This window comes from Acartia tonsa, chromosome 8 (genome assembly GCF_053477335.1).
Source record: "Acartia tonsa isolate MP-2025a chromosome 8, ASM5347733v1, whole genome shotgun sequence".
Taxonomy (NCBI): Eukaryota; Metazoa; Arthropoda; class Copepoda; order Calanoida; family Acartiidae; genus Acartia; species Acartia tonsa.
The window spans coordinates 31951070-31976755 of NC_137267.1; the positions used below are offsets into that span (position 1 = coordinate 31951070).

The 25686-nt window shown below is 34.1% G+C and overlaps 3 protein-coding genes across 5 annotated transcripts in view; 2 read left to right on the forward strand and 1 right to left on the reverse strand.

Annotated features, from left to right (window-relative positions):
* The window catches only part of LOC145326727 (uncharacterized), a 30945-nt gene extending 22822 nt beyond the window's left edge, over nucleotides 1-8123 (forward strand). For both annotated transcript variants that reach the window (XM_080170103.1, XM_080170104.1), the window contains 9 exons: nucleotides 253-370; nucleotides 667-719; nucleotides 885-980; nucleotides 3751-3794; nucleotides 4183-4256; nucleotides 4637-4791; nucleotides 4952-5056; nucleotides 5330-5399; nucleotides 6346-8123. In XM_080170103.1, the coding sequence (XP_080026229.1) occupies nucleotides 253-370; nucleotides 667-719; nucleotides 885-980; nucleotides 3751-3794; nucleotides 4183-4256; nucleotides 4637-4791; nucleotides 4952-5056; nucleotides 5330-5399; nucleotides 6346-6374 (744 nt within the window). In that variant the 3' untranslated portion in view covers nucleotides 6375-8123. The remainder of the gene's footprint in view (nucleotides 1-252; nucleotides 371-666; nucleotides 720-884; nucleotides 981-3750; nucleotides 3795-4182; nucleotides 4257-4636; nucleotides 4792-4951; nucleotides 5057-5329; nucleotides 5400-6345) is intronic.
* Nucleotides 8124-8949: 826 nt separating this feature from the next.
* VhaAC39-1 (V-type proton ATPase subunit VhaAC39-1) lies at nucleotides 8950-15877 on the reverse strand. Its single transcript, XM_080170105.1, has 13 exons — nucleotides 15753-15877; nucleotides 15360-15419; nucleotides 14725-14914; nucleotides 14271-14338; nucleotides 14006-14107; nucleotides 12926-13006; nucleotides 11930-12037; nucleotides 11435-11521; nucleotides 10640-10744; nucleotides 10053-10180; nucleotides 9536-9609; nucleotides 9384-9396; nucleotides 8950-9202 (listed from the first exon to the last, which is right to left on the reverse strand). The coding sequence occupies exons 1-11, from the start codon at nucleotides 15855-15857 to the stop codon at nucleotides 9576-9578; spliced, it is 1068 nt and encodes a 355-aa protein (XP_080026231.1). The 5' UTR covers nucleotides 15858-15877; the 3' UTR covers nucleotides 8950-9202; nucleotides 9384-9396; nucleotides 9536-9575.
* Nucleotides 15878-18093: 2216 nt separating this feature from the next.
* LOC145326729 (uncharacterized) lies at nucleotides 18094-24447 on the forward strand. 2 transcript variants are annotated; one of them, XM_080170106.1, is made up of 4 exons: nucleotides 18094-18203; nucleotides 18748-18774; nucleotides 18891-18951; nucleotides 19049-24447. In XM_080170106.1, the coding sequence occupies exons 2-4, from the start codon at nucleotides 18766-18768 to the stop codon at nucleotides 24391-24393; spliced, it is 5415 nt and encodes a 1804-aa protein (XP_080026232.1). In that variant the 5' UTR covers nucleotides 18094-18203; nucleotides 18748-18765; the 3' UTR covers nucleotides 24394-24447. The 2 variants fall into 2 exon arrangements, with proteins under 2 accessions (XP_080026232.1, XP_080026233.1); XM_080170107.1 differs by having other exon boundaries at nucleotides 19052-24447.
* The last annotated feature ends 1239 nt before the right edge of the window (nucleotides 24448-25686 follow it).

The window sequence follows — 25686 nt, forward strand, 5'->3', positions numbered from 1 at the left end:
GAAGTAGAGTATGTACTGCTAGTGGGTGGAGGAGTTCCCAACTATAGATTATCTATCTATCTATTTAGGAAGTAGAGTATGTACTGCTAGTGGGTGTGGGCGAAGGAGTTCCCAACTATACAGATTATCTATCTATCTATCTATCTATCTATCTATCAATCAATCAATCTATTTAGGAAGTAGAGTATGTACTGCTAGTGGGTGTGGGTGGAGGAGTTCCCAACTATACAGATTATCTATCTATCTATTTAGGAAGTAGAGTATGTACTGCTAGTGGGTGTGGGTGGAGGAGTTCCCAACTATACAGATTATACAAAACATGTTCGTCTGGGGGATGTCGTCCTCTCATCACCCCTACATCACAACCAAGGTACGCAGTGTAGACACATGCACAGTAGTTAGTGAAATAGGGTCTGTCATTGTCGAAGGGTGAGAGAAGTGAGTCGACATACAATTTAAAAGGTTTTTAAGGTTGTTTTCAATAGTTGTCAAGGTTGACATATTATCCATATGTTGTTATTAAAGCTAATTTACCTAATATTTACATCGCTATTTATTGTTTTACGCTATTCTAATAATGATTTTTTGATAATTAATTTATAATGATTTCCTTTATTAGAAAAAATGGGAGGGGGTAAAATTTTCATTAATTTAAAAATATTTTAGGTGACTCAAAAACGTCAACAAGTTACATCTATCAACAATGCGAATCGGCAGAGGTACATTTTATTTTACTTGCTAGTAGCGAAGCCACTCTAAAATTCAAAATGTCTGTAGGGCAAAAATGTTTTGATGCAAACAAGATTTTTCTGCTGCTATTTAACTAGATGGGTTTGGGTGAAACATTGTGGATTAAGGTCGCTTATAAGTATGTTTATTTTTAGCTTCACGAAGATGGTTTGGTAGAATTTGAATGTAAATCTTGGTGTCCACCTGACCTCCTTTTACAGAACTTGGCATGCCAGCTTCTGGAAGAACAGGTACAGATATAGATAGATAGTCAGATAGATAGCCAGGTAGATAAAAAGATAGATATACAGCAAAGTAGTTGCATAGAATAATTAACAAAAGATTATTTGCAAAACATCATGATTCGTTGATTATAGCAATCTTCAGTTATTATCTTTTTAATACTGACAATAACGTAAGTGTTTACAGATTTTTCTATGAGATTTAGAGGATTTATTTAGGATATTTAGTTATATTGCTATGCAAACAGCTAAAGGAATCGATAGACAGAAAGCTTGAAATAATAATAAATAGTAAATGTATAACCAGCGGCTGTGTCCATAGAATCTAGGGTAACGAGTAAAAAGGCAGTAAAATATCCTAAAACCATCTCTACACCGGTGTCCTGGATAGAAAACAGGTTTTTTTTGACATACGTCTCACAAGACCTACATAGTCATGACCGGGAGACAATGACGGTTCAGTACATGACTTTCGTTAAATCACAGCTGATCATTTTTGTGGATTTTTTTGAAAATTACTTTTTTATCCAAAATTTCATAGTTTTTCCCAAAAAAATCTCAATTTTCTCACATTTGCTGCTTAGTTAGCCTAAATTTACGCAAGAAAAGTATAATAAGTAACAGCTGTACTGAAGATTGTGCCTATAACAAGATCTTTCAGAATCAATGGAATAAGATTTGTAGTCTAGAAATTGAGTAAGAGTTAATTATTTTGAATTAATGTTCAACAATAAATTTGCACGTCAGAACTGCTTCTAGCCTCCATAGGCTTTCACCTGGCTTTAACATGATTTGACTCCACAACATAAAGTTATTGCCCTCAAATTTCTTTCACTAAAACATTATCTCCTATCAATCCACATGTTAAACTTCTTGTTTAAAGATGTTAAAGTTACCATCCCTGTCCTTCAACTTTAACAAGTATGCCTCATAATACTTTCCATTAAACAGGGTACCTCTCTCCACCCTGGTATAGCCAGACCTCTATTCTAGCCGGCTGACATGTTTCACCCAGCCTATAAATCTTGATGGAAGTCAGTTAAGAATTCTGACCTTGTTTGTTAATCAACAATTTCACACACTTTTGACTCTTTCTTTATGGCACTTGTTTGCTATTGAACTTGTTGCTTGACTTTTGCCATATAAAGGGATAACCTCAAGATTCAGAATAAACTTTCAAGTATTCATACTTTTTACTTCCTTTGGTTTCCTATAAACCAACTACCGTGAATGAAAGCCAAGACTGCCATGCATCTAGCTACATGGTCTTTAAGACTCCCTTGCCTTAGTTACTTCAGCTAAGAGCTCATATCCTCTCATTCTCTATTACTCAGAAATTCACCATGGTTTCTGCCTACTCTGCTGATTGAAAGTCAGGTGGGTCTATGATTTCAAATTTAACACCACTTGATAGACAAACTGCCTGTTATTTTTGCTTTGCTAATCCTACATTTTGGTCTTCCTGTTCAACACCTTCCTAAGTCCCTTTACTACTGGTAGCTTTTAGGAAGGGTAGTATTGATCTACTTAGGACAAAGAACTTGTCTGTGTTGATTTTTAAAGTCGCCATTGGAAATCACACTTAAATAAAATCCAGTTATGATCATGTAACCAGCATTCACATTCACTCTAGTAATAAGCTACTATTATTTTCTTCAAGCTATGAGCCAAGTGCTTTCCTGTCAGTTAGCTGCTCTTACACTATCTTGAATACACTATCTTGCAAATTATTCATCCAGCTTAGAATCCAATATGTATCTATAATCATTCTGTAGGTTCACCTATGTAAAACCTTCCATGGTTCTCACTATGACATTTAATCAGTAGTAAAGACAGGCAGTGTGTACAAAAGGCAGAGACTCAATCAAGATCAGCTATAGACTGGTCTTTACACGGATTCCAAGTTCATGTCAAACACTTACAAGTGATAATCCCACTTGTTAAAAATATTAACCTTCTACTAAGCTCTTTTGAACCAAGTACTGGTTGTATATTCAATTGTAGCCTGATATATATGGTAATATAGAACTTTAAACATGGCAACTGTGGTTGTGGATATATATGTTATACTCCAAGAAGATATTGTTTTGATGTTGAGACATCAAATTAGCCAGGAACCAATATTGAGCAGGATAACTTGTTAATATTTCAAGAAAACTTGTTTTAAAAATATGATATGTCATGAGGCATGCAACAGGGACATGAAATATTTTTTTAAAAAGTTAATTACAAGAGTTGTTTAGACATCAATTCAAATATTTACTTCAAATAACTCTTATTTCATTTCTAGACTACAAATCTTAGATTATTCAAGATTCTTAAAGATTTTGTTATTAATGATAACACAGTTTTTTAGTTCAGCTGTATTTATTATACTTTTCTTGTGTAAATTTAAGTTAACTAAGCTGCAAATGTGAGAAAATTGTGATTTTTGAAGGAAAAACTATGAAAAATTGGCCTATAAAAGTAATTTTCAAAAAAAGCCACAAAAATGATCAGCTGTGATTTAACGAAAGTCATGTACTGAACCGTCATTGTCTCCCGGTCATGACTATGTAGGTCTTGTGAGACGTATGTCAAAAAAAACCTGTTTCCTATCCAGGACACCGGTGTCTAGACTTAAAAAATTATAATATAGCCCAAATCATCTTTGAACCTATGTAAACATTTTCTGAAATGGAGAACTCAAACGGTTCAGTGGTTCTAGAGATCTTATTGGACAACTACTTCATAAGATAAGATAGAATAATATATATTTAAATAAATTCTTTTTCTTAAGGCATCACAAGATCTTGGTACAAGATGTTGGGAAAATTATTTCAGGTAAAATTAATTATAAAAGTTCGTTTATCTTTTGGTGATTTCCCTCTAAGCGCGAAAAAAAACCCTACTCTCCTTAGGATTATATAAAACTCCAGATATGAGGGGGGGGGGGGGGGATTCTTTAATATTAAAAGTAAAACTCATGTTTGAAAAATTTATGGCTTGATTTATAAAAGGTAAATTTCTGATTATTAATTTTCACTGAAGGTTTCATCGGGATATCGCTTAAAGTTAAACAGTCAAACTCTTTGTTTTAGTCTAAAATACCGTAATTATAATAAAACTTTAACTTTTATGATTCAATCTATTTTTGTTGAAAGGAGACAGATTTTTAAGACAAAGGCTAAAAGAGACTCTTTTAATTTCTAAAATTTCTTTGCTTTTTCAGGGAAGGTTTATCTGAGTTAGGAGAAGAATGGGACAGACCTTCAAATGAAACTGACAAACTTTTTATGTCATTAGGTAAATTGTGAATTATTTTTTAATGGAAAAAAGAATAGAAGGAATTCTTTAAAGTACAGTTTACTATGTCATAAACTATGATTAAAATGTTAATTATTAATTGCTTTAAGAGATATGCTTCAAAAATTTATAATGTAGATTCTCCCATACACATTGCTATGAAAAAAAGGGATTTATAAGGATAATTGTGTAGCAATATGAAATAGGCGTCTGATATTTCTATGATTTTCTCCTGGTCAATAACAACCATCTACTTAACAAGAGCAATACAAAAAAATGGAAGCTAAATAGTTTTTATAAAAGTGCAACAACCTTTGTGCTTAGATTCTCTAAAAATGATTTAACCACTTATTTATCTTCATAATGATTTTGTTTTATAGGAGGACAAGATCTTATCGAGGTTGGGCACCCGGCACCCCCCGAGGGGGTAGAGGACCCCCGTGTACAGGGAGCCCCAGTGCTGCACATGGGCCCTGTGGCCGCTGGTAAACTGGTCGCACAGGATGATCAGCTCAGACAGGACTTTGCAGCTAAGGTGATAAAATCTATGTATTCCTTTTATTTTCTATCTATCTATCCATTTATCTATCTGCCCATTTGTGTTTCAAATTGCCTATCTGTTTATCTTTGTATATCTTTCTACATAAATATCTATCTATATCTAACTACCTATCTAATCTCTCTAATTAATCTAGAATGGAACGCTTGCCTATGACAGTGAGCTAGGATCTGTGGTGGAGAGTATATATGGAAACAGAAAGGATAATTATATTCTTATTAGATCTATAGCTGACTATAAGGTGGGTAGAATATATTCTAAATTGATACTTAATTGGCTTTGAATTCAAATAAGACACAAATGATAATCAACAAAATAACCCTTATATAAATTATAATTATTTGTTGAAAAGTTTGAACACTACCAGATTGGAACCAACCAATCAAATTTCAACAAAGGTAAAGAAGATTATTAGCCAACGAATAAAATAGTTTGGTTATGAAACTTTGGGTACCATTAAAATTTTCAGTCCAATGTCCCCAATCTATATACTGAATATTTTATATTTCTTCAGGATGGCAGTAGGCGTAGAGAATGGCAACAGTATAGTGCTCTGGTGGCCGCTAGTGTTGCCAAATCTATAGGTATAGTATTGCCAGTATTTATAGTAGAGAATGGCAACAGTATAGTGCTCTGGTGGCCGCTAGTGTTGCCAAATCTATGGGTAATGTATTTCCAGTATTTATAGTAGAGAATAGCAACAGTATAGTGCTCTGGTTGCTACTAGTGTTGCCAAATCTATAGGTATAGTATTGTCATAATTATAGTAGAGAATGGCAACAGTATAGTGCTCTGGTTGCTACTAGTGTTGCCAAATCTATAGTTATAGTATTGTCAGTATTTATAGTAGAGAATGGCAACAGTATAGTGCTCTGGTTGCTACTAGTGTTGCTAAATCTATAGGTATAGTATTGCCAGTATTTATAGTAGAGAATGGCAACAGTATAGTGCTCTGGTTGCCGCTAGCGTTGCCAAATCTATAGGTAAAGTATTTCCAGTATTTATAGTAGAGAATGGCAACAGTACAGTGCTCTGGTGGCCGCTAGTGTTGCCAAATGTATGGGTAATTTATTTCCAGTATTTATAGTAGAGAATGGCAACAGTATAGTGCTCTTGTTGCTACTAGTGTTGTCAAATCTATAGGTATAGTATTGCCAGTATTTATAGTAGAGAATGGCAACAGTATAGTGCTCTGATTGCTACTAGTGTTGCCAAATGAATTGCAAATGTTTTTACAAACCAAGTTAAAATTAGGGACCTTAAAAATTGTTCCTTCAGTTGTTATATAAAAAGCGCAGAGTAGTGGGCATACCTTGGCCCAAAACAGTCGCAACTTATTACAATGCTCAGTTATGACAAAGGTCGTGGAACAAAGGGTGGTTTGTCTGCAATAGGTTGGGACTTGAGTTAGTGCCTTAGGACTGACTATAAGGGTTTAATTAACTGTATATAGTTTACTTTAATTTTTGAATCAATACAATATTTATTTTCTTTTTATTATCCTTGTGTTTCAATATATAATATTTTCAGTTGAAATGATTCCAGTTCTTCAAAATTAAAGGATCTCAGCTGGTGGCGTGCATACTCATAGGGGGGGGGGGGAATGTGGTTTTTTCCTCCCCCCTTTTCCCCTCATCTCTACAAATCTCTGTGCACATTACTAATCTCATCGAAGAAGCAATCAAGATTTTATAAATACAATCTATCCACAATCTTTTTAGAAGCAACTTATAGTGCCTAATAAAAATTACAATTGACCAATGATAGGCCAGTTTACATTTATATTGACCAATGGTAAAATGTATACTGGCCTATCATTAATCATTTGTATTTAATGAAGTCATTTTTTGTTAAGCACTTTAAGCTTCTTCCTATTTTTATACTATTATGATTAAATGGTGTTTATTCACTTCTGTATAATGTATTTAATGTTCGCAGAAAAATACAGAATAGCAAGCAAATGTAGTGAGGTTTTATATTGAAAACATAGTGAATGTGGAAGTTTGTTATAATTTGCAGCTCTGACGCATTGTTAATGTGATATATATGCGGAAGTGAAAGCACACCTTTATATATATTATTCTTGTTTTTTATTAGCGCAGCTACTCTTTACTATATTGTGTCTGTATAAAGTTCAGAATTCTTCAATTTACTTTTGGAATAAAGGAAAGGGTGGGGGGGGGGGGGGGGTATTTGAGATTTTCATTCCATTTCTTAAGTCTAGTGGCTAAATAACCCTAACCTAAAGACCAATCTATCTTGCCATTTTTAGTGCCATTTTTCTTGACATAAAGCTTTGCTCATTTTAGACCGTATATTGACTTTAAGTGACTAAAAGTAATTGCTATGCATCATCTAATGGATAAAAAATTCACTTTGGTTGATTTATTTCATGTACATTGAGTAAAACATACTTCATTTTAAAAATAGTTTAAGATTAGAGAGAATTTTCTACTTTTTAAAGGTTAAAAATTTCTTTAATTGTCTTTTCCCTGTTTTCATATTATAAAAAAATATTGTAATTTAAAGAAAATGTTTTAGCATTTTAAAGCCATCATGATTTCTATTTTTTGTTGTTGCTGGAATCACATAAGAGGTATAGGTATACCTACCTAACTAAAATTAGGGATACCTATTTATAGTTAGGTATGCTTATATACATTCTTGTATGTGATTAGATCCCTTAGCAATTCGATTTTACATCAAAAGAAAAATATTTTGTCTCACAACTACTCTTATTTTTCATATTATCCATAGAAATAAACGATATTCAGCTATTTTAATTATGCAATGATTGGCTAAATAGAACCATAAAAAACAGGGCTCGGCAGCCGCCTATAAGTCACAGAGAAATAAACCTTTTACAATTTTAAAACATAAGCTGGAAGTCTAAACCTGACCCAAAAATTACGATACATATTTTCAAAGCATCCAAACGGGTTTTAATTTGAGGCTTGGTCGCGGCTGCCGAGCCCTTGTAAAAGTATATTATGATTTAATTTGACTGAAATTGCTGAGTTTCTGTCTGTATCTTATAATAGAAATATAATTTTATTCATAATGATTCAGGAAGAGGGGATAATGCATCAGAGAAAAACTAATGTACGTCAACTTCTTGACAGTATCTTTTTGTAGCATGCTTATTTTCCATATTAAGTTAATAATGATTAATTGACCTAATAATTAATACTTTTGATTGACGGAAAAAGTTTGCGTAGTTTTTTCTTGAGATACATTATCCCTCCTTGTCCCTGATAAAACTAAAAATGTTGTGCCTATTCACCTAGTCAATAAATTTTAGTCTTTTAGTAAACTATATTTTTTAGAATCTATGCTGCTTTTTAAGTCTGTTGATATGAGTCTGTATTAATTCTGCAGCCGCTCTAATGCGATTGATTCTCTCTCCAAGACGCCCAGCTATCTCAAATCAGAGCAGTTTGTTGAGACTGTTAGTGCACATTTGTCTAATTGCGGCTCGAGCTAGATAGCCGCGTAGCTGAGGCTATACATTTTGATGGGAATTAATACGATGGGTGGCTTATTAGGTAGCTTTAAAAACCGCACTTCTTACTGATAGATGCACCTTTTAATGCATCGGCTGCCGACCACTGTCATTTCAGTTGGTCCAGAGGCGTGCGGAATTGGGGAGGTCGAATCAAACCCCCATGGAAAATACAATTTAATTGTGATACTTGTTTACGCATAGCATTCAGACGGATAAATGTATCATAGTTCTAGAGTAGTTGGACTTTAGAAATATGGTACCTCGTAAGGTTTTTCCTTTGATTTTTAAGTGATCTCTAAGAGAATAGAGCATCGTCCGCTTATAATGGGATGCGATACTCATTACTCAAACGCCCAAGGATATTAACCAGACAACTAACCCTTTTATTACACGACCTTTATCTGAGAGTCCCACCTATCAATGGTAATGAATTGCGTCCGTTGTTGGGCAAAGATATTCCCCCTACACTTAATTATTTATGTCGAGGACCTAACATAGCAGCAGTAGAACCCACTTTTAAAGTATTTAGTTCTGACGCGGTGTCGAGCCAAGATTCGAACCAAGCACCTCCCTGACGACGAGCGGATGCGCTACGTTTTGATCCACGTTCGCAGGTTGAAAACACAAAATTAAAAATCAAACTTTAATAATCAAATTTATTTTCATATAATAATTACTTAACACATTTACAAAATGCTGACAAATAAAAATGCTCTAATAAATAATATGTAATTAAAATGAAATAAAATCACTAGGATAAAATAAATATAATAAATCACAATAATATAAAAACACCAATTCTTTTTCAAATTTTACCTATAGTCTTAGATGTTATATTAGGAGGAAATATAAGTTTAATTTTAAATAACCTTATATGCAAGGCTTTAGAATTAAAATCAATAAGTAAGGTTCAACTTTAAATCAATTTATCTTCAAAATTTTTATATAAACAAACTTTTAATTTTCTTATATCTAAAACACTTAAATATAAATGACTTTTTTAATTTGATAATTTAAGAGTCTTTTTATCTTTTTTTACAACGATTTTTCTGTTGAAATTTACTGAAATGAAACAGCTTTAACAGAAATAAAAAAAGAATTAATTTTGGTGTGATTAAGTTCCTATTTTTTGGTTATCTCGAAGCAATAATATAGTTCAACCTAAACCTATAAAAGATAAAGTCCACTTAATTCCACCAAAATTAATCTAATTTCCTTGTTATATTGGATAAGACAGATCAAAGCAGGCAGAAATTTAGAAGATGGGAATGTAGTTATCAATCTTGGCCCTGAAAAATAAAAAAAATATACATATAAATATACATTTGAAAATTTATTTTTATTTGGTATGCCTTCCTTACCTTTTATTACCTATTGAAAATATCAAAGCACCAAAACCGAAAATTATCATCAATTATCCGTTCTTAGACTCCATTTTTCAAAGTTGTAAGAATAGATTTATTATGACTTGGATCTTACACTAACATTTACTCTAATAAAGTGAAACTTGAAGCGGGCTAAAATAACGATTCCACCCATCCCCTCCTCTAATACTGTATGAAAGAACTGACCAGTAAATGACAGGGGAAATAGCAACCTACATTGATAACAACTTTTCCACTGTCATAATATCAACGTATATTCTACATCTATTCTTGTAAGTCAAGGGAAAGGGGATGAAGTTTTGACCACCACCAACAATCTAAGAAGTATCGCCAATGAACAAACTTACCTGTGCCGTTGTGCGACACACTCAGAGATCCACACAACATTCCTACACTCCTGTTCCTTCAACTTCAGGAAGGAGTAGAATACGCCATAGTGGAATTGTTGCAGGAACGCATTCACGTTCAACTTAACCTAGATAGATAAAGAATAGAAAGGTTGACAAATCAAATAGCAAGGTAGAAAAAAGATACTGGTATAAATGAAGGGTTAATAGCAATAAAACCCCCCTCCCCCTTGAATAAAAATTATCTCCACTCTTAGTACCATTCCATTTTTCTTTTTACAATTCAAAATCTAACACAGGCAACAGATTTTATGAAGTTAAGATGTTAAAATTGTACTTTCTGTGCTACTATCAAGTCAGTTGCGCGTAAGAAATATAAAGATCAAGGGGAATACATTAGCCTAAACAAGAACTCATGGCAAACCAATTTATGGCAAATGTTGTGCTATCAAAAAGATGCTTCTATCATAGTCAAGATTAATAAAGTCCTTTCTGTTAAGAAAATCTGCCCTTTAGTTAATAATATTAACCATCCACCAAAATATCAATCAATATTGGGCTAATAAACCATTATTGATAAAACTCACCTCATACTCAAAGAATTTATCTTCCAGTGTCTTCTCCCCGGGATTGGTACCAGCACCCTCAAAACATTGCTTGTACTCACTGTAGTATTCAGCTACTTGCCTGACCTAAAAATTAGAGCATTTTATTCATGTTCAGCGGTCAAACTAAAGTAACATTTGAAGGATCACTGCCTAAACTTATTTAATAAACTTCATGGAACTCCCTTTTAAACTAGTGAAAACTATCTAAAGTAGTTTCTTTCTTTTTCCTTTGAAAATATGTTTCAGTTAATCTATTTGCTGTCAGTGGGTAAGATCATTATGTTCCTTTTAAAAGGTTGGAGATAAATAAGACACCTGCCACACTTAGGCAATGATAAAGTAATTAGACAAATTCCGCTTTGAAATAGGGGTTTAATGTTTGGTTATACCTAAATAATTAACTATAATTTAAGAGGTACTACTCATAAGTTCATAACCTTTTTATGGCTGTTTCTAATCCTTATATATTGTAAGTAAACAATATACATAAGGTCTTGGTAATCAAAAAATAACAACAAAACCTTTTTCTTACTGCAATTAATTCTCAGATATGCAAAGAACCTAGAGAAGTTTTTTTTTGTCAGTTAAGATCTCGTTAACCACAACGCTCTCAACTTTAGGAAAGCTTCACATATATCACATGATGGATTTAAGTTAGCTTAAAAAATAAGTATAGAGATGAATTTAGACTATCATTTGTCTCCTCCCTCGCCCTTCGTTTACAAAAACCTTAGATGCAAAGGGCACAGAGTTAGTTGCTGTAAAATATCATACCTGTTCGTAATCATCGGCCCTGGCAAGGGACTTCAATCCGTCGGGGTACAGCTTGCCACATGTAGGGTACAACTTCTCTCTATCATCCTAAATAGGTAGGTAATAATCAACTAAAAAAAAAAATTATAGTAAAATCATCCAAAATAATAAAGCTACTATTCTGAAAATTCGGATTTGCCTATTTTTTTGGCTTCGCAGTGTATTTGAGAGATAATAGGTAGGTAGTTATTGGAAATCTATCTTAGGATAGGTAAACAATTTATTAGATAAATAGAAATCGGTTTGCCACAAAATACGGACAGACAAGGGGAGTTAAAGAGGAGAAGAGGCTAATACGAGCCATGGGAATATTCACAACAAACATAAGACATTTCCAAGAAGCAGGTAGACTGACGATTGTACAAAAATAGTTATAACAGAAGAATCAGGCATATGTCTGAAACAGTAGCCGAGAAAATCAGATTTTAATTTGCTACTAACAAGAATGCAGCTTACCTTAGTGAGCTCAGTGCCGAAAGAGTTGATAGTGATGATAAATGCTCTTCTGTCTGCCTCAAAAGCCAAGATCTCGCACATCACGTCAGCGGTCTCGCTACCGATGGCCTATAAATAATTTTAATTCTTTAATTCTGCAAGTAAGGTGTGCATGGGGGAATCTACCCATCCGGGGTACCATTTTGCTCTTAACCTTTACTTAACCTATCCTTTAAAAGCCAAAAATATTTTTATCATTAAGAATGTTTGTAGTTCAATCCTCTTTAATTTAACAAGACATTTCATTACACATATTATTACCTATTAATGTCATAATTCTTAAATACTTACCTATGCGCTTAAGAACCATTAACTCCTTAAAGGGGGGAGGCGGATGTGCCACTTGTTGAAACCAAAAGTAAAACGTGCATGATCTCAGCCCATTAAAGAGTTATAACTCTAAAATTCGGCACAGCAGTTGCTTTTGTGGAGAACAATAAGAAACTGCGGCGGAACCGCCGCTCCCGCCGAAACCGCCGTTTCCCGCCGAATTTTTTTTTGCACATTTTCGCCAAATTAGACAGTTCTCAACCATCTGAGATAAACTTTTTTTCTCATAAAAATTTCCCTTATATTTTCACGTGACACTTGTAATATTTCAAACATGTCAATATTAAAAAAAAATGCAAGTGTAAAATCTTACAAGTGTCACTGTCAAGAGAAAATATAAGCGAAATTTTTATAAAAAAAGTTTATCTCAGATGATTGAAAATGGCGAGAAAAGGCAAAAAAAAATCGGGGGAAACGGCAGTTTTCGGCGGGAGCGGCGGTTCCGCCGCCGTTTCTTCACAGTTCCTTACTGTCCACCACAAAAGCAACTGCTGTGCAGAATTTTAGAGCTGTAACCCTTTTATGGGCTAAGTTCATGCACGTTTTACTTTTGGTTTCAAAAAGTGGCACATACGCCTCCCCCCTTTGTAGGTAGAGGCATAATATTTTATGCGGATGTTAATTTACCTTGCAAAAATTGTAGAATGACTCGAGATAAGATTTGTACAGGGTGTTACGGATGATTTCAATGTTCATCTCATCAAGATCCTAAAGAAATTCATTTAATTACATGGAAAAATGTACCTACCAAAAGAGAAGATTATTGTAACAAACTCGTAATTTAAGTATCTACATTTTTATATTAGAATTACACTAGAAAGTATAAATTCAGAAATAAAATCAAGAATTTGGTAGCCCAAATGAAATAAATAAATATATCTAATAATTGACATTCAATATACTGCAATTTATTTGACTTCTTATATTTTTCTTCTATTTATTGTTAAAGAATTGATTACCTACCAGAATTTCTATTACACTTTAAAAAGTTAACTTACTTTTTAATTTAATAGACTGAATATAAAAGTATGACACCTTCTATATCTTTTTTATGAAGATGTTTAGTGTGGACTTTTAATACTTTTTAAACAAGAAAGATATTAAGCTGTAAAGCTTAAGTTTCTGAGACAAAGTGACGTACAAACATACTATTATTTTCCCGTAGCTGCGCTACCATTAGTGATGGGAATCCGGATCCGGAATCCGAATCCGGAATCCGGAATCCGGAATCCGCTCAATTTTCGGCCAATTTTGGAATCCGAATCCGGATCCGGAATCCGTTTTTTTATAGCGGATTCCGGATTCTAAATTGGTAGGCTAAAATTACCGTCTTTTTTCTTATAACTCCCTCTGTTTGAAGACAAAGATCAAAAAAAAAATTTTCTATATAACAAATTTTAATAATTACTAATGTGATGTAAATGTTTTAGTTATGCTGGAAGTCAACACTTTAAACAAATCAAGGCTTCAACCAAGTAACATGACATAGTGATAAATTAACGAAAAAAGCTATCCCTCTGTGACGGACGGCCTTTTAAAATACTGCTAGAATCCGGAATCCGAATCCGGAATCCGCCAAAAATAAGAATCCGGAATCCGCAAGAATCCGTCACTTTTTTTGACGGATTCCTTCAGAATCCGGAATCCGAATCCGGCCCAAAAATTCGACGGATTCCCATCCCTAGCTACCATGCAACAAAAATGTACCTGTTCATTGATGCATGACTGGAAGAAAGGAGCAAGCGGGGTGTCGACAAGGACAGCGTTGTACAGCTCAGCGGGAGTTGATGCAATATGGATAGCCTCCATCTTAAGTAATAAAATACTTCATAGATCAATAATGATTGTCTACTGAGTTTTTAGAGAAATATTTTAGGTGCGATTGTTTTATTTTAGATACCTAGCATCTATATATTCTTAGTATAATACCTCAACTCTTCTACATTTGTTTATTTAAAATGTTATAATGTACCTGTTCGAAGCTACCAAGAGGATGGCATTTTCCAACCAACTCAGCAATTGGTCTTTGGTGCAAGGTTCCTAACAGTAAAAAAGTAAAGTTGATACCTAGGTAGTGAACATATCATGAATATCCAATAATTATATTTTATTTTCTGTGCTTAGATAAGATCTTAAATCAGTAAAGTAAATCAATGCTAATGTAGTGATCAAACTATACAAAAACAATCCTTTAATTATAAGACCTTTGTTCAAAAGTACTTGGTGTTCAAGGTAATAGGTTCAAATAGCATCAAACGTGACAATGTGTAAGTAACATCTTCTGAGTTTAGCTCGAGTCACCTCTTGAACAAAGAACGGACGCTATATCTTCCCCTTATAGTTGCAATCTGCACAAGTTGGAATTTTGTACATTTTAAAAAAGGATTAACATATCTGCAACTTACTTAGCCTTGAATTGTGAATACCTGTGATAAGGAGGACAATATTATCAATCATGTATCCATAAGTGATATAGTCCAGGAATGTAGCCAGAGGACCACTGGCATGGTTGCGCAAGTGCTGGAACTCCACCACAAACTTCTCGCGGATTTTCTCGTCGATGACGCTGACTTGCAGGGTGCTCTCGTTGGCAAGGAAGTTTCCGTAGTCGGTAGACTAAAACAATATTACCACTTTAAAATTAGGACTGTAGGTATACATGTTTAAAGTGAAATGTTTTATTTAAATGTTGGGCTTAACAGACACAAAACCAATGCAGCAATGATGGTCTATTTTCTTTTAATCTACATAACCAATTTCCAACAATTGGATAATTATCTCACAACAAAAACGTGTTTATACTTCCCAATAAGTGATTCACTTTAGGTAGGATTTGTTAAACAAAAGTGAGACACCTGTCATTTGTAGACAAAAAGTATGTTAAGAAATTTGAAGTTGAAAATTATTTATCGGTTGAGAAGACTTTAAGCTCACAATAAAACATCCTTTATATTACATTCTTAAAGCCAGAACAATAAGATGAAATTAGTAATGTCGTTGTTTTACATCCATATTTGTAAAAACAAAACAACAGTAGGTACATAAATTAAAATATTTTCACCTGAAGATGGAGCTTCAAATCATCCAAAGTTTCACATTGAACAAGATTTAGATAATCATCCTAAAAAAGTATTATTGAATATGACTATCGGGTTGATTTGGATATTGTTGTTGGATGGATTTTTTGTGGCGCGTGATGAATCCTATATTCAAGGATAATTAGGTATGTTTTAAACCCTATTAGAAGTTTGTCCACCAAAAGCTTCTCCTAACTTTTCCCTCTCTTTCTTTGGGAGGCTAAATCGTTCTTAACTAACATCATTCAACTTTTCTCTAGTCCAACAAAAATTAACTTAATTACATATTCTATGATGCCATTTTAAGATTCTAATTTGTGGATATAATTGTTCTTATCAAACCTTCATGTTATGTAATTTTTATTAAAAAACAATACCTGACGTAGAATACCATTCTTGAATCCCCTGCAAAGGCCCTCCAGATATCCATTATCGATGTTAAAATAATGGGCCTTCATTTTTATTCTAAAATAAATATTCATACTTATCAATTATGAGAATGCAGACAATAGATCAGAAATGATAAAGACTGTAAATTAAGGGGGGGGGGGGGGAGGGGGGAAGTTTGTACACTTATAAGAAATGAAAATTCAGTATAAAATTTTGCCCTGGCATTTTGGGCTTGTTTTTATAGTTATCAACCTAATTCTTTTTGTAAACTCTCATATATGATTGGATCTACCTGTAAAACTTTGAAAATTCCTTCTAGGGGCTAGTGGTGCAAAAGACCCCCCCCCCCCCCCCCCCAACAAAACACTAAAATTTTAAGTTATGAGCTTATTTTTAAAGATATCGAGCTGATTTTTTAAATGGAACCTTTTGTTACATAAATGAGTTAATTAGCCACCTCATATTATATTTTTGCAATTAACTTCTAGGGGCTTGTAAGCTCAAAACTTATAAATTTTGTATTTAATTGTGGAGGTTGTTTTACCCCAAAAGCCCCTAGAAGGATAGTGCGTAAATAAAATTCATAGTTACTACTTATTTCAGTCATGTGAAAATAGTTTCCAATAAAAAAATCAGTTCGATATCTTTAAAAATAAGTTCAGTACTTAAGATTTTAGTGTTTGGAGGGGTCTTTTGCCCAACTAGCCCACAGAAGGAAAGTCCCAAAATTCAATTTTCAAAGTTTTACAGGTAGATCCAATCATGAGAGTTTACAAAAAGAATTAGGTTGATAACTATAAAAACAAGCCCAAAATGCCAGGGCAAAATTTGATACTGAATTTTCATTTCCTATTATGTGTAAAAACTCCCCCCCCCCCCCCCATTAATTGTGAACCCAAAGTTTTATAAACAATTCTTTTCTTCGTTAGCTAAAAACTTTATGTACTTTTTATCAAAACATAATTGGTTTAAACTTGCATTGTACGTTTGAAATATATAATTGGGTACGTGTATCAAATTTTTATCCATAGCTTTATACCTTTTAATTCTAAAATTTATTCTTAATTAAAATCAATAAATCTATTAAAATAATCAAGTCCTACAAACGAATGGAACTGTTTTAAGACATTGTATGTGCCCAGCAGGATCTCATAAACATTTGTATTTCTTTTGTGCAGGTTTTTAGCTGTTTAATTTACAATTGCTGTAAAAAAAACTACTGTCTATCTAGCTTAAAAGCAGAAAATAAAATCACATTTTCTCTAAAGCGCTACAGACTAACGGATAAAAAGATGAATTATAGTGTAGAATCAACAAAAATATCACTTCTTTAACATTTTATACTATAAAACATAAAAATTAAGCAGCTGTGAACTGAATCATCCTTATTTCTGCTCATATGACTGAATAGAATCCTTCAAAACACTTTTGTTTATTCTCATTGGTTCATATTTTATTTGCTCGACTCTGATTGGTCAATTTAATGTTATTGTCATTTTTCATTGGTCGAGGATATTTTGCTCGATTTCCATTGGTTGAGAAAAGATCAATAATAAACAAAGACGACTTTTTGACATTTGATAAGGATATTATTATCATATCATATTAATGTTTTTTCTTGATTTTATATTTTATTATTTTCTCTATGTATTTTATGAACATTTTTTTGGAGGAAATACGATTTTCTCAGCTGCTATTTGTAATAGATGTACAAAATTTTTGTCGATTATTCCTGATCATCCAAATTCTATAAAAGGTAATAAATCCTTATTCAACCCTTCAACCTCTAAAACACATATACATATGAAACGTAATATTTCACATTAAAATAAATATACTATACATGTATAATTAAAACATTGATTATACACGTAAAACATGAATTTCATAAATAAATGAAAATATATTTTACATTATATGTTTAGTACTTTATGTACATCAGGTTTTGGCAGGGGCAAAATTTCAAAACTAATATTTCTAAAATCCGATACTAATTTAGTTTAAATCATCTTTTACCTAAAATTATCCTAAATAAAATTGGGGTGTAACAATATATAAAGCTAAAAAGGCTGCGCTCCTAAAATTGTATGGAATTTAAAAGAAAATAAAAAAAAACCTAAAATCGTCCTAAGACTTCAATCTGAAAATAAAAAAGCCTAAATCTATCCAGGGACCAATGTGATATCTTTTATTTATCTTCCTTCTCTCCACTTTTCAAATTTTGAAAGTTGTTGGTCGGCTATACATTATGTTATCCATGTTATTAAAACATTTTGTTATTGAAACATGATCCAGTTATAAAGAAGAAAACATTGGATTTTGTAAATATTTTCAAAATTGTTCTTTTAGTTCTCGTAACAATGTTAATAATGTAGCAACTCTATAATAAGGTTAAAAGGTTTTTAATGGATTTGTCAAATTTATACCTTTTTATTTAGGTAAGTTTGAGTTTTTATGTTTTAGACGATATACTCATCTTTAGAAAAGAAAAAAATTCAGAAAACTAAACCTGGAATTGTAAAGCTACTCAGCAATTAACTTATTCTGGTTTGACAAACATATGTTTTACAAAGTTCTTGTTATACTGCCATTCTATGAATAGAAATGAGCATAACATTTCCAGTATGTAAATACATATTATACTTTCTTTACGACAACTATTTCTGTTTGTGGGTTTAACCCTTACAGATCGGGGGGAGGGGGGGGTCATATTGACCCCCCCCCCTCTATTTTTTCAATGTCATTTTTTTGTAGGTAAGATAGAGAGTTGTGACTTCATGACTTTTTAAGTTTAGTAATTATACGTCGGCAAGAGTTGATTTTATTAGGATATCTGGTCTGTGTCGGTCGTGGTGTCCGGTCAAAGTCAATATGAACCCCCCCCCCCCTCCCCGATCTATTAAGGTGGGAATAGGGGCCCGATCTGTAAGGGTTAAGTATTGGTTTTAAAGGCATATTTTATTGTTTATTGATTTTATTTAGCTCCTACAATTTCATGTTATGGACAGGGTAAGTCATATTTAGAAGAAAAATTATATATGTTTTCGCGATCTAAATTTAATTAATGTACCATTACAAATTTTCTATTTTATGGAGTCTTATCCTTGATAATCCTTATATTCTAGACAGAACTATTTTTGGTTTTGATATGGATTGTATTGATTGAATCTTATAATCTTCAAACAGGTTGATCATCTTATTAAATATAAAAAATCAAATACATTATTTTTTAAAATTCTTGATATCTTTTTTTGAGAATAATGAAATTATCTCACATTTGTAGTAGCTGATTCAAGCAGTGGTTCCAAACCTAGCAAAAAAGTTGTTGACAACAGAAATTTGATAAATATTCCTCAATATCATCCTATTAAAGTTCATCCTGGTTTTAAATTGCACCAGAGTGGCCATATCAATAATGGTAAGGTGAAAGTAAAACATTGGTATTACAAATCAAAAGAAGATAATCATGAACAATGGCTGACATTAATGCATGACAATAATGGGAAGTTCAAAAAAATATTGACTTCGACATGGGAAGGTACACATGGAGGTGTGGGAATTGCTAGTAGCCTTCATGGTACTGGAAGCCATGGAGAATCAGGACTTGGAATTGGTTCTCATGGAATTAACAGTCATGGAGGTTCTGGTTTGGAAATTGGTAGTGGTTTCCACAAAACTAGCACCCAAGGAGGTTCTGATTATGGAGTTGAAAGTGTCTCTAATGGAGTTAGCAGTCATGGAGGTTCTGATATAGAAATTGGCAATGGCTTTCATGAAATCAACAGTAAAGGAGGTTCCAGTATGGGATATGGAAGTGGCTCTCAAAGCATTAGCAGTAATGGTGGTGCTGGTATTAAACATGGAAATGGCTTTAATGAAATTAATAACCATGGAAGTTCCAGCAAAGGAACTAGTAGTGGCCATCATGAATCTAGCAGTCATAAAGGGTCCAATCTTGGAATAGGAAGTATCTCTCATGGAATTAGTAGTAGTGGGTTGTCTAATATTGGCCAGGGCAGTGGCTTTCATGAAATTAACAGTAATGGAGGAACTAGTATTGGAATTGGCAGTGGATCTCATGGAATTATCAGTAATGGAGAAGGAGGAATTCATCAAGGTGGATCAATTGTAATTGATGATGGCTCTCATGCAATTAGCAGTCTTGGAGTGTCTAATAATGGCCAGGGCAGTGGCTTTCATAAAATTAACAGTAATGGAGGTTCCAGCATTGGAATTGGCAGTGTATCTCATGGAATTATCAGCCATGGAGGAGGAGGAATTCATCAAGGTGGATCAATTTTTACTGATGGAGGCAGCCATGGACTTCATAACATTGGAGGGAACATAATTCATGGAGGAGGTGGAATTCATGAAGGTGGGCCAATCTTTACTGGTGGAGGAGGTGGAATTCATGGGGGTGGGTCTATCTTTACTAATGGAGCAGGTGGAATTAATGAAGGTGGGCCAATCTTTACTGGTGGAGGAGGTGGAATTCATGAAGGTGGGTCAATCTTAACTGGCGGAGGAGGTGGAATTCATGAAAGTGGGACACTCTTTACAAGTGGTGGAATTCATGGAAATGGAGGAAACATTGCAAGTACTATTCACAGTGGAGGGGGAACACATACAGCAATAAATGGAGGACTAAATTATGGGAATCAAAACATAGTGGATAATTCTATTCATAGTGGTGGAATTCATAACATTGGAAGGAACATTGTTCATGGAGCAGGTGAAATTCATCAAGGTGGGCCAATCTTTACAGGTGGAGGAGGTGGAACTCATGAAGGTGGGTCAATCTTAACTGGTGGAGGAAATGGAGGTGGGACACTCTTTTCTGGCAAAGGAGGTGGAATTCATGAAAGTAGGACACTCTTTTCTAGTGGTGAAAATCAGGAAAATGGAGGATATATTGCAAATACTATTCACAGTGGAGGAAGCACACATACAGCAATTGATGGAGGAAAAAGTCATGGGATTCACAAGATAATGGGCAATTCTATTCATGGAGGTGGTGGAATTCATAACATTGGAGGGAACATAGTTCATGGAGGAGGTGGAATTAAGGAAGGTGGGCAAACCTTTACTGGTAGAGGAGGTGGAATCCATGAAAGTGGGACACTCTTCTCTAGTGGTGAAAATCAGGAAAATGGAGAAAACATTGCAAATACTATTCAAAGTGGAGGTGGCACATATACAGCAATTAATGGAGGACTAAATCAAGGGATTCAAAACATAGTGGGTAATTCTATTCATGGTGGTGGAATTCATAACATTGGAGGGAACATAGTTCATGGAGCAGGTGGAATTCATCAAGGTGGGCCAATCTTTACTGGTGGAGGAGGTGGAATTCATAAAGGTGGGTCAATTTTTACTGGCGGAGGAGGTAGAATTCATGATGGTGGGTCAATCTTTACTGGTGGAGGAGGTGGAATTTATGGGGGTGGGTCAATCTTTACTGGCAAAGGAGGTGGAATTCATGAAAGTGGGACACTCTTTACTAGTGGTGGAAGTCAGGGAAATGGAGAAAACATTGCAAATACTATTCACAGTGGAGGGGGTACACATGCAGCAATTAATGGAGGAGGAAGTCATGGGATTCACAACATATTGGGCAATCATGTTCATGGAGGTGGTGGAATTCATAAAAGTAGTACACATGGAACAGAAGGGTATGGAAATACAATTAAGAATGGAGGTCACAACATAGGAGCTATTGCAAATGGAGGGGGCATTCACAGGGAAAACATATTTATTAATGCAGGGGGTGGTCATGGAATTGACAACATAGGAGGAAGTTCTGTAATGCGTGGAGGTGGTAGTCAGAGTATTCATAACAGTCATGGAGCACAAGGGAATGGAATCAACTTTCATGGTGGTGGAGGAATGTATAGTGGAAATGCAATCTTAAATGGTCAAAGCATTCAAAATTCAGGAGCTGTTTTGCATAGTGAAGGAGGCATTCACAATGGAAACACAATCATTAATAGTGGGGGTATTCAAAGCATTCATAATATTCATGGTATAGAAGGAAATGGAAATACAATTATTAATGGAGGTGGAAGTCAGAGTATACACAATATAGGAGGAGGCACCAGTATCCACAAAGGGAATACTATTGTACATGGAGGTGGTAGTCAAAGTATTCACAATTTAGGAATTTCTGGAAGTGGAGGAGGTATTCTTAAAGGAAATTCAATGATTAATGAGGGTGGTTATGGATTAAAGCATGAAGGTGGATATGGATTAAAGCATGAAGGTGGCTATGGATCAAAGCATGAAGGTGGATATGGCAGAAAACCTGAAAGTGGTTATGGGTCAAAACATAAAGGTGGTTATGGCTCAAAACATAAAGGTGGTTATGGCTCAAAGCATGAGGTTGGATATGGAACAACTAAAGAGAGTGGTTATGGCACAAAGCATGAAGGAGTATATGGCTCAAATCACAAAGGAGGTTATGGCTCAAAGCATGAAGGAGTTTATGGTTCTAAGCATGAAGCTGGCTATGGTGCAGAAAATGAAGGTGGTTATGGCTCAAAGCATGAAGGAGGTTATGGGATAATTCATGAAGGGGGTTATGGCTCAAAGAATGAAGGTAGCTATGGTGCAGAAAATGAAGGCAGTTATGGCTCAAAGTATGAAGGAGGTTATGGGACAAATCATGAAGGAAGTTATGGAACAAATCACAAAGGAGGTTATGGCACAAATCATAAAGGAGGTTATGGCACAAAACATAAAGGAGGATATGGCACAGAATATGATGGTAAATATGGTAAACATATGGAAAATAAAGGGATAAATAAAGCTTCAACACAGGATAAAGTAAAAGGTACGGAAGTATTCAGCAGTGGAACTTCATTAGAAGTTAGTGATGGAGGAGATGTTGAACATATTTCTGCCAATGGTGGAAGAGGTAACATTAGCAAAGGTTTTATTGAAGATGACAAATTTGGTGAACAGCAGCATGAATCAAATACCAGTAGTAATAAAGGAGAATTACCTAGATTTGGTCTACAGGCACAATCAATTGGTAATGAAGGTTTTACAAAAGACACAAAAAATGAGACAGCTTTAAATGATTATGTTGGAGAAGTTGAGAAAAGTGCATTAAAAAATTCTGATGGAAATACCAACAATAATGGCAATGAAAGAGCATTATCACATTCAATCAAAGGAGAATTAGGAGGAAGTGGATTTGGTTCTATCAGAGGTCAATCAACACACACTAATAAAGGAGAATTAGGCAGAAGTGGATTTCATTCAATCAGAGGACAATTAACACACATACCTAATGGAGATAAAGGAAAACACTTGATTGCAGGCGAAATGAAACCTCCAACACTAAGAGGTAGAGAAATATTATCTAACACAAGAAGAGAACCTTTTGGAAAAAGGGGATCTATGTTAGGTTTGCACCCAATTACAAATGATGGTTCATCCCACAATCAAAAACTAGACACTAGTACAACAATACTAGATAAATCAAGCAATACAAACAAAGCAGGACTAAGAGTAATAGAAACAGGACCGGGATTGATAAGAGGTGGGCACTCTTGGACACTTCATGGAGGTCCAACAGGTGAAGATAGACAGGTTCCATTCACCAAACCCAGAAACACTGTGGAAGTAGGAAGCAATCCAAAAATGAACAAATCAATCAAAACAGTTGGAACATTGTTACCAAGAGGTGGATATTCATGGGATAAATTTGGAAGTAAAATGGGAGGACCTCATAATAATACTGAAGATTCTCAAAACAAAAGAGGTATTGAAATAATTGGTGGTGGTAGCTCATGGGACAAGTTTAAACAAAGAAATAATATGGATGACAAAAACCTAAAAGACATGAATAAGAAATTAACTGACAGGCAAATAGTTATTAGTAAACTTCCAAATGGTGGAAATATTTGGAACACTATGAAGGATAATAAGCTTCCAAGAAGGGGACATTCTTGGCACAATCTTATGGGAGAAAAAGGATCTCAGAGAAATTTTGGAGACAATGCTGATGTAGGCATAATGCAAGGAAAACTTCCAAGAGGTGGTCATTCATGGCACAAATTTGGAGATGAAAGAACTGGTAGGGGGGAAAATATGTTGAAATCAACTGATTCAAATGAAGAATTAATGGAAGGGGAAAGAAGTAAAGTGACAAAACCAAATGATAGAGCTGTAAATGAAGAAGACATTTTGAATGAGTCTACAATAAAGGCTCTTGGTAAAGGCTCAGTTCCAACTAATTCAAATGAAATATTAAAGGAAGCAGAAGCAAGCAATATAAATACAGACATGAAGCCAAAATATGAGGCTGAAACCAAAGAAATCAATACAATACCTTTAAATGGAAATGAAACAGACATTGAATCTATAGATTCTAATGAAGTATTGAAGGAAAGAAAAGTAATTGAAATGAATGCAGATCATAAGCCAAAAAATGATAGTATAGCTTCAGAAGAGTTTATTAATGGTACCTCTTTAGAAACAAATGATGGAGATGCAGATGATTTAGGTGAGGATACTAACAAAGCTCTTATGGTACATCCAGAAAATAAAACAAGTTCAGTTAGTGCCAGTAAAATACCAGATTCAAAAGTGAGTCAGAAACATACCAGATTGATAAGCTCATGATAAATATAAGAAATAATGTCTCAGGTTTAAAGTATAAATATATGTTAAAGTATATTTTAAGTTCTTTCTTCGCCTCTATCTTCAGGGTCTTAGACTTGCTAGGTGGTGGAGAGTCCGCTTAACATCTATTTCTGTTTTATAAAAAATTAGAGAATGTATGAGAACGTTGCTTCAATCTATGCTTTAATAACAAATAATCACTATAAATATATTTTGATTTTGATATAAAAAAAACTTACCAAATTAGTAAAAGCTAACTCACAAATATTTATTTTACATATCTATTATTCAGACATTACAAATTGACTTGGGACTATTTATATCTCCTCAGATTTCAATGTGAAACCTAAATATTTATATATACCAATCACTATCAAAAGCTATGCTGAGGTCTAAGTTACGCTAATTCCGTGCTAAAAATTGATATAAAACAGTTTTGGAGGCTTTACTAATTTTAACGAATGGACCATGTAACTCCCCTTTTATTTTCGTTTATAGAAAAACACGCTTCAATCCCTTAAAGGGACCATACGATGTTCTGTCCCTGCATGACTCTTAACCTTTACTTGACCTGACCTATCAATAACCTTATCTTATCAACAAAAATACTTTCTTAAACACATAAATAATACATTAGTGGTTTATATGAAATGTGCGAGTGCGATGTTTAAGGACATTGTTGTCATAGTTTTTGTATAATTTAAAAGTATAATAAGGCGTGCAGAAAATTCAATTAGGACGAACGGCTAACTTAGCATTACTGACAAACAGATCAGGGAGTAAGGGAGGGGACAATGGATCGAATATTCAATCTTTAGGAGTCTCAGACTTTGGGGACTGGCTTAAAGGGAATGTGCAAGAATTTAGCAGTTTCTGACTGAGTTTGGGGACTTGCGCAAGAAATGCCGTTACTCACTATGTTAATTTTGAATATATATAGTTTTGCAGACAGAGAGTAGTTCAAATATAAATACACGGCCCCCTCCCATACTATATTTCACTCCCTTCATTCCCACCTTTTTAAAAGTAGACGAGAAAGGGAAATGGAGAAGGGAAGTGGGGGAAATAAACAGGATAAAAAGGGGCAGGAAGGCGTGCGGGTCATAAACTTGCCCATCCAGCTACACGCCTACCTGCCCCTTTTTTCCGTGTTCACATCACTTGCCCCCAAATCTCTTTTCTCTTTCCCTGTCATCTGAAGAGATTCAGGGAGATATTTCTAGTAATTAATTACAGAATGGTTATGTCAGTCTGTAATACTGGTAATCTTATTTTCAAATAATTGCTTTTTTT

What these genes read in the sequence shown, in the direction of transcription:
- VhaAC39-1 (XM_080170105.1), bottom strand. Translation starts at nt 15,857, where the DNA reads ATGAATATTTATTTTAGAATAAAAATGAAGGCCCATTATTTTAACATC. An exon ending in ATTTGAAGCTCCATCTTCAG is followed by an intron (nt 14,915 to 15,359) that starts GTGAAAATATTT and finishes ATATTGTTTTAG; the next exon opens with TCTACCGACTACGGAAACTT. An exon ending in GGGCCGATGATTACGAACAG is followed by an intron (nt 10,745 to 11,434) that starts GTATGATATTTT and finishes TCTAATTTTTAG; the next exon opens with GTCAGGCAAGTAGCTGAATA.
- LOC145326729 (XM_080170106.1), top strand. An exon ending in ATCTTATAATCTTCAAACAG is followed by an intron (nt 18,952 to 19,048) that starts GTTGATCATCTT and finishes TCACATTTGTAG; the next exon opens with TAGCTGATTCAAGCAGTGGT.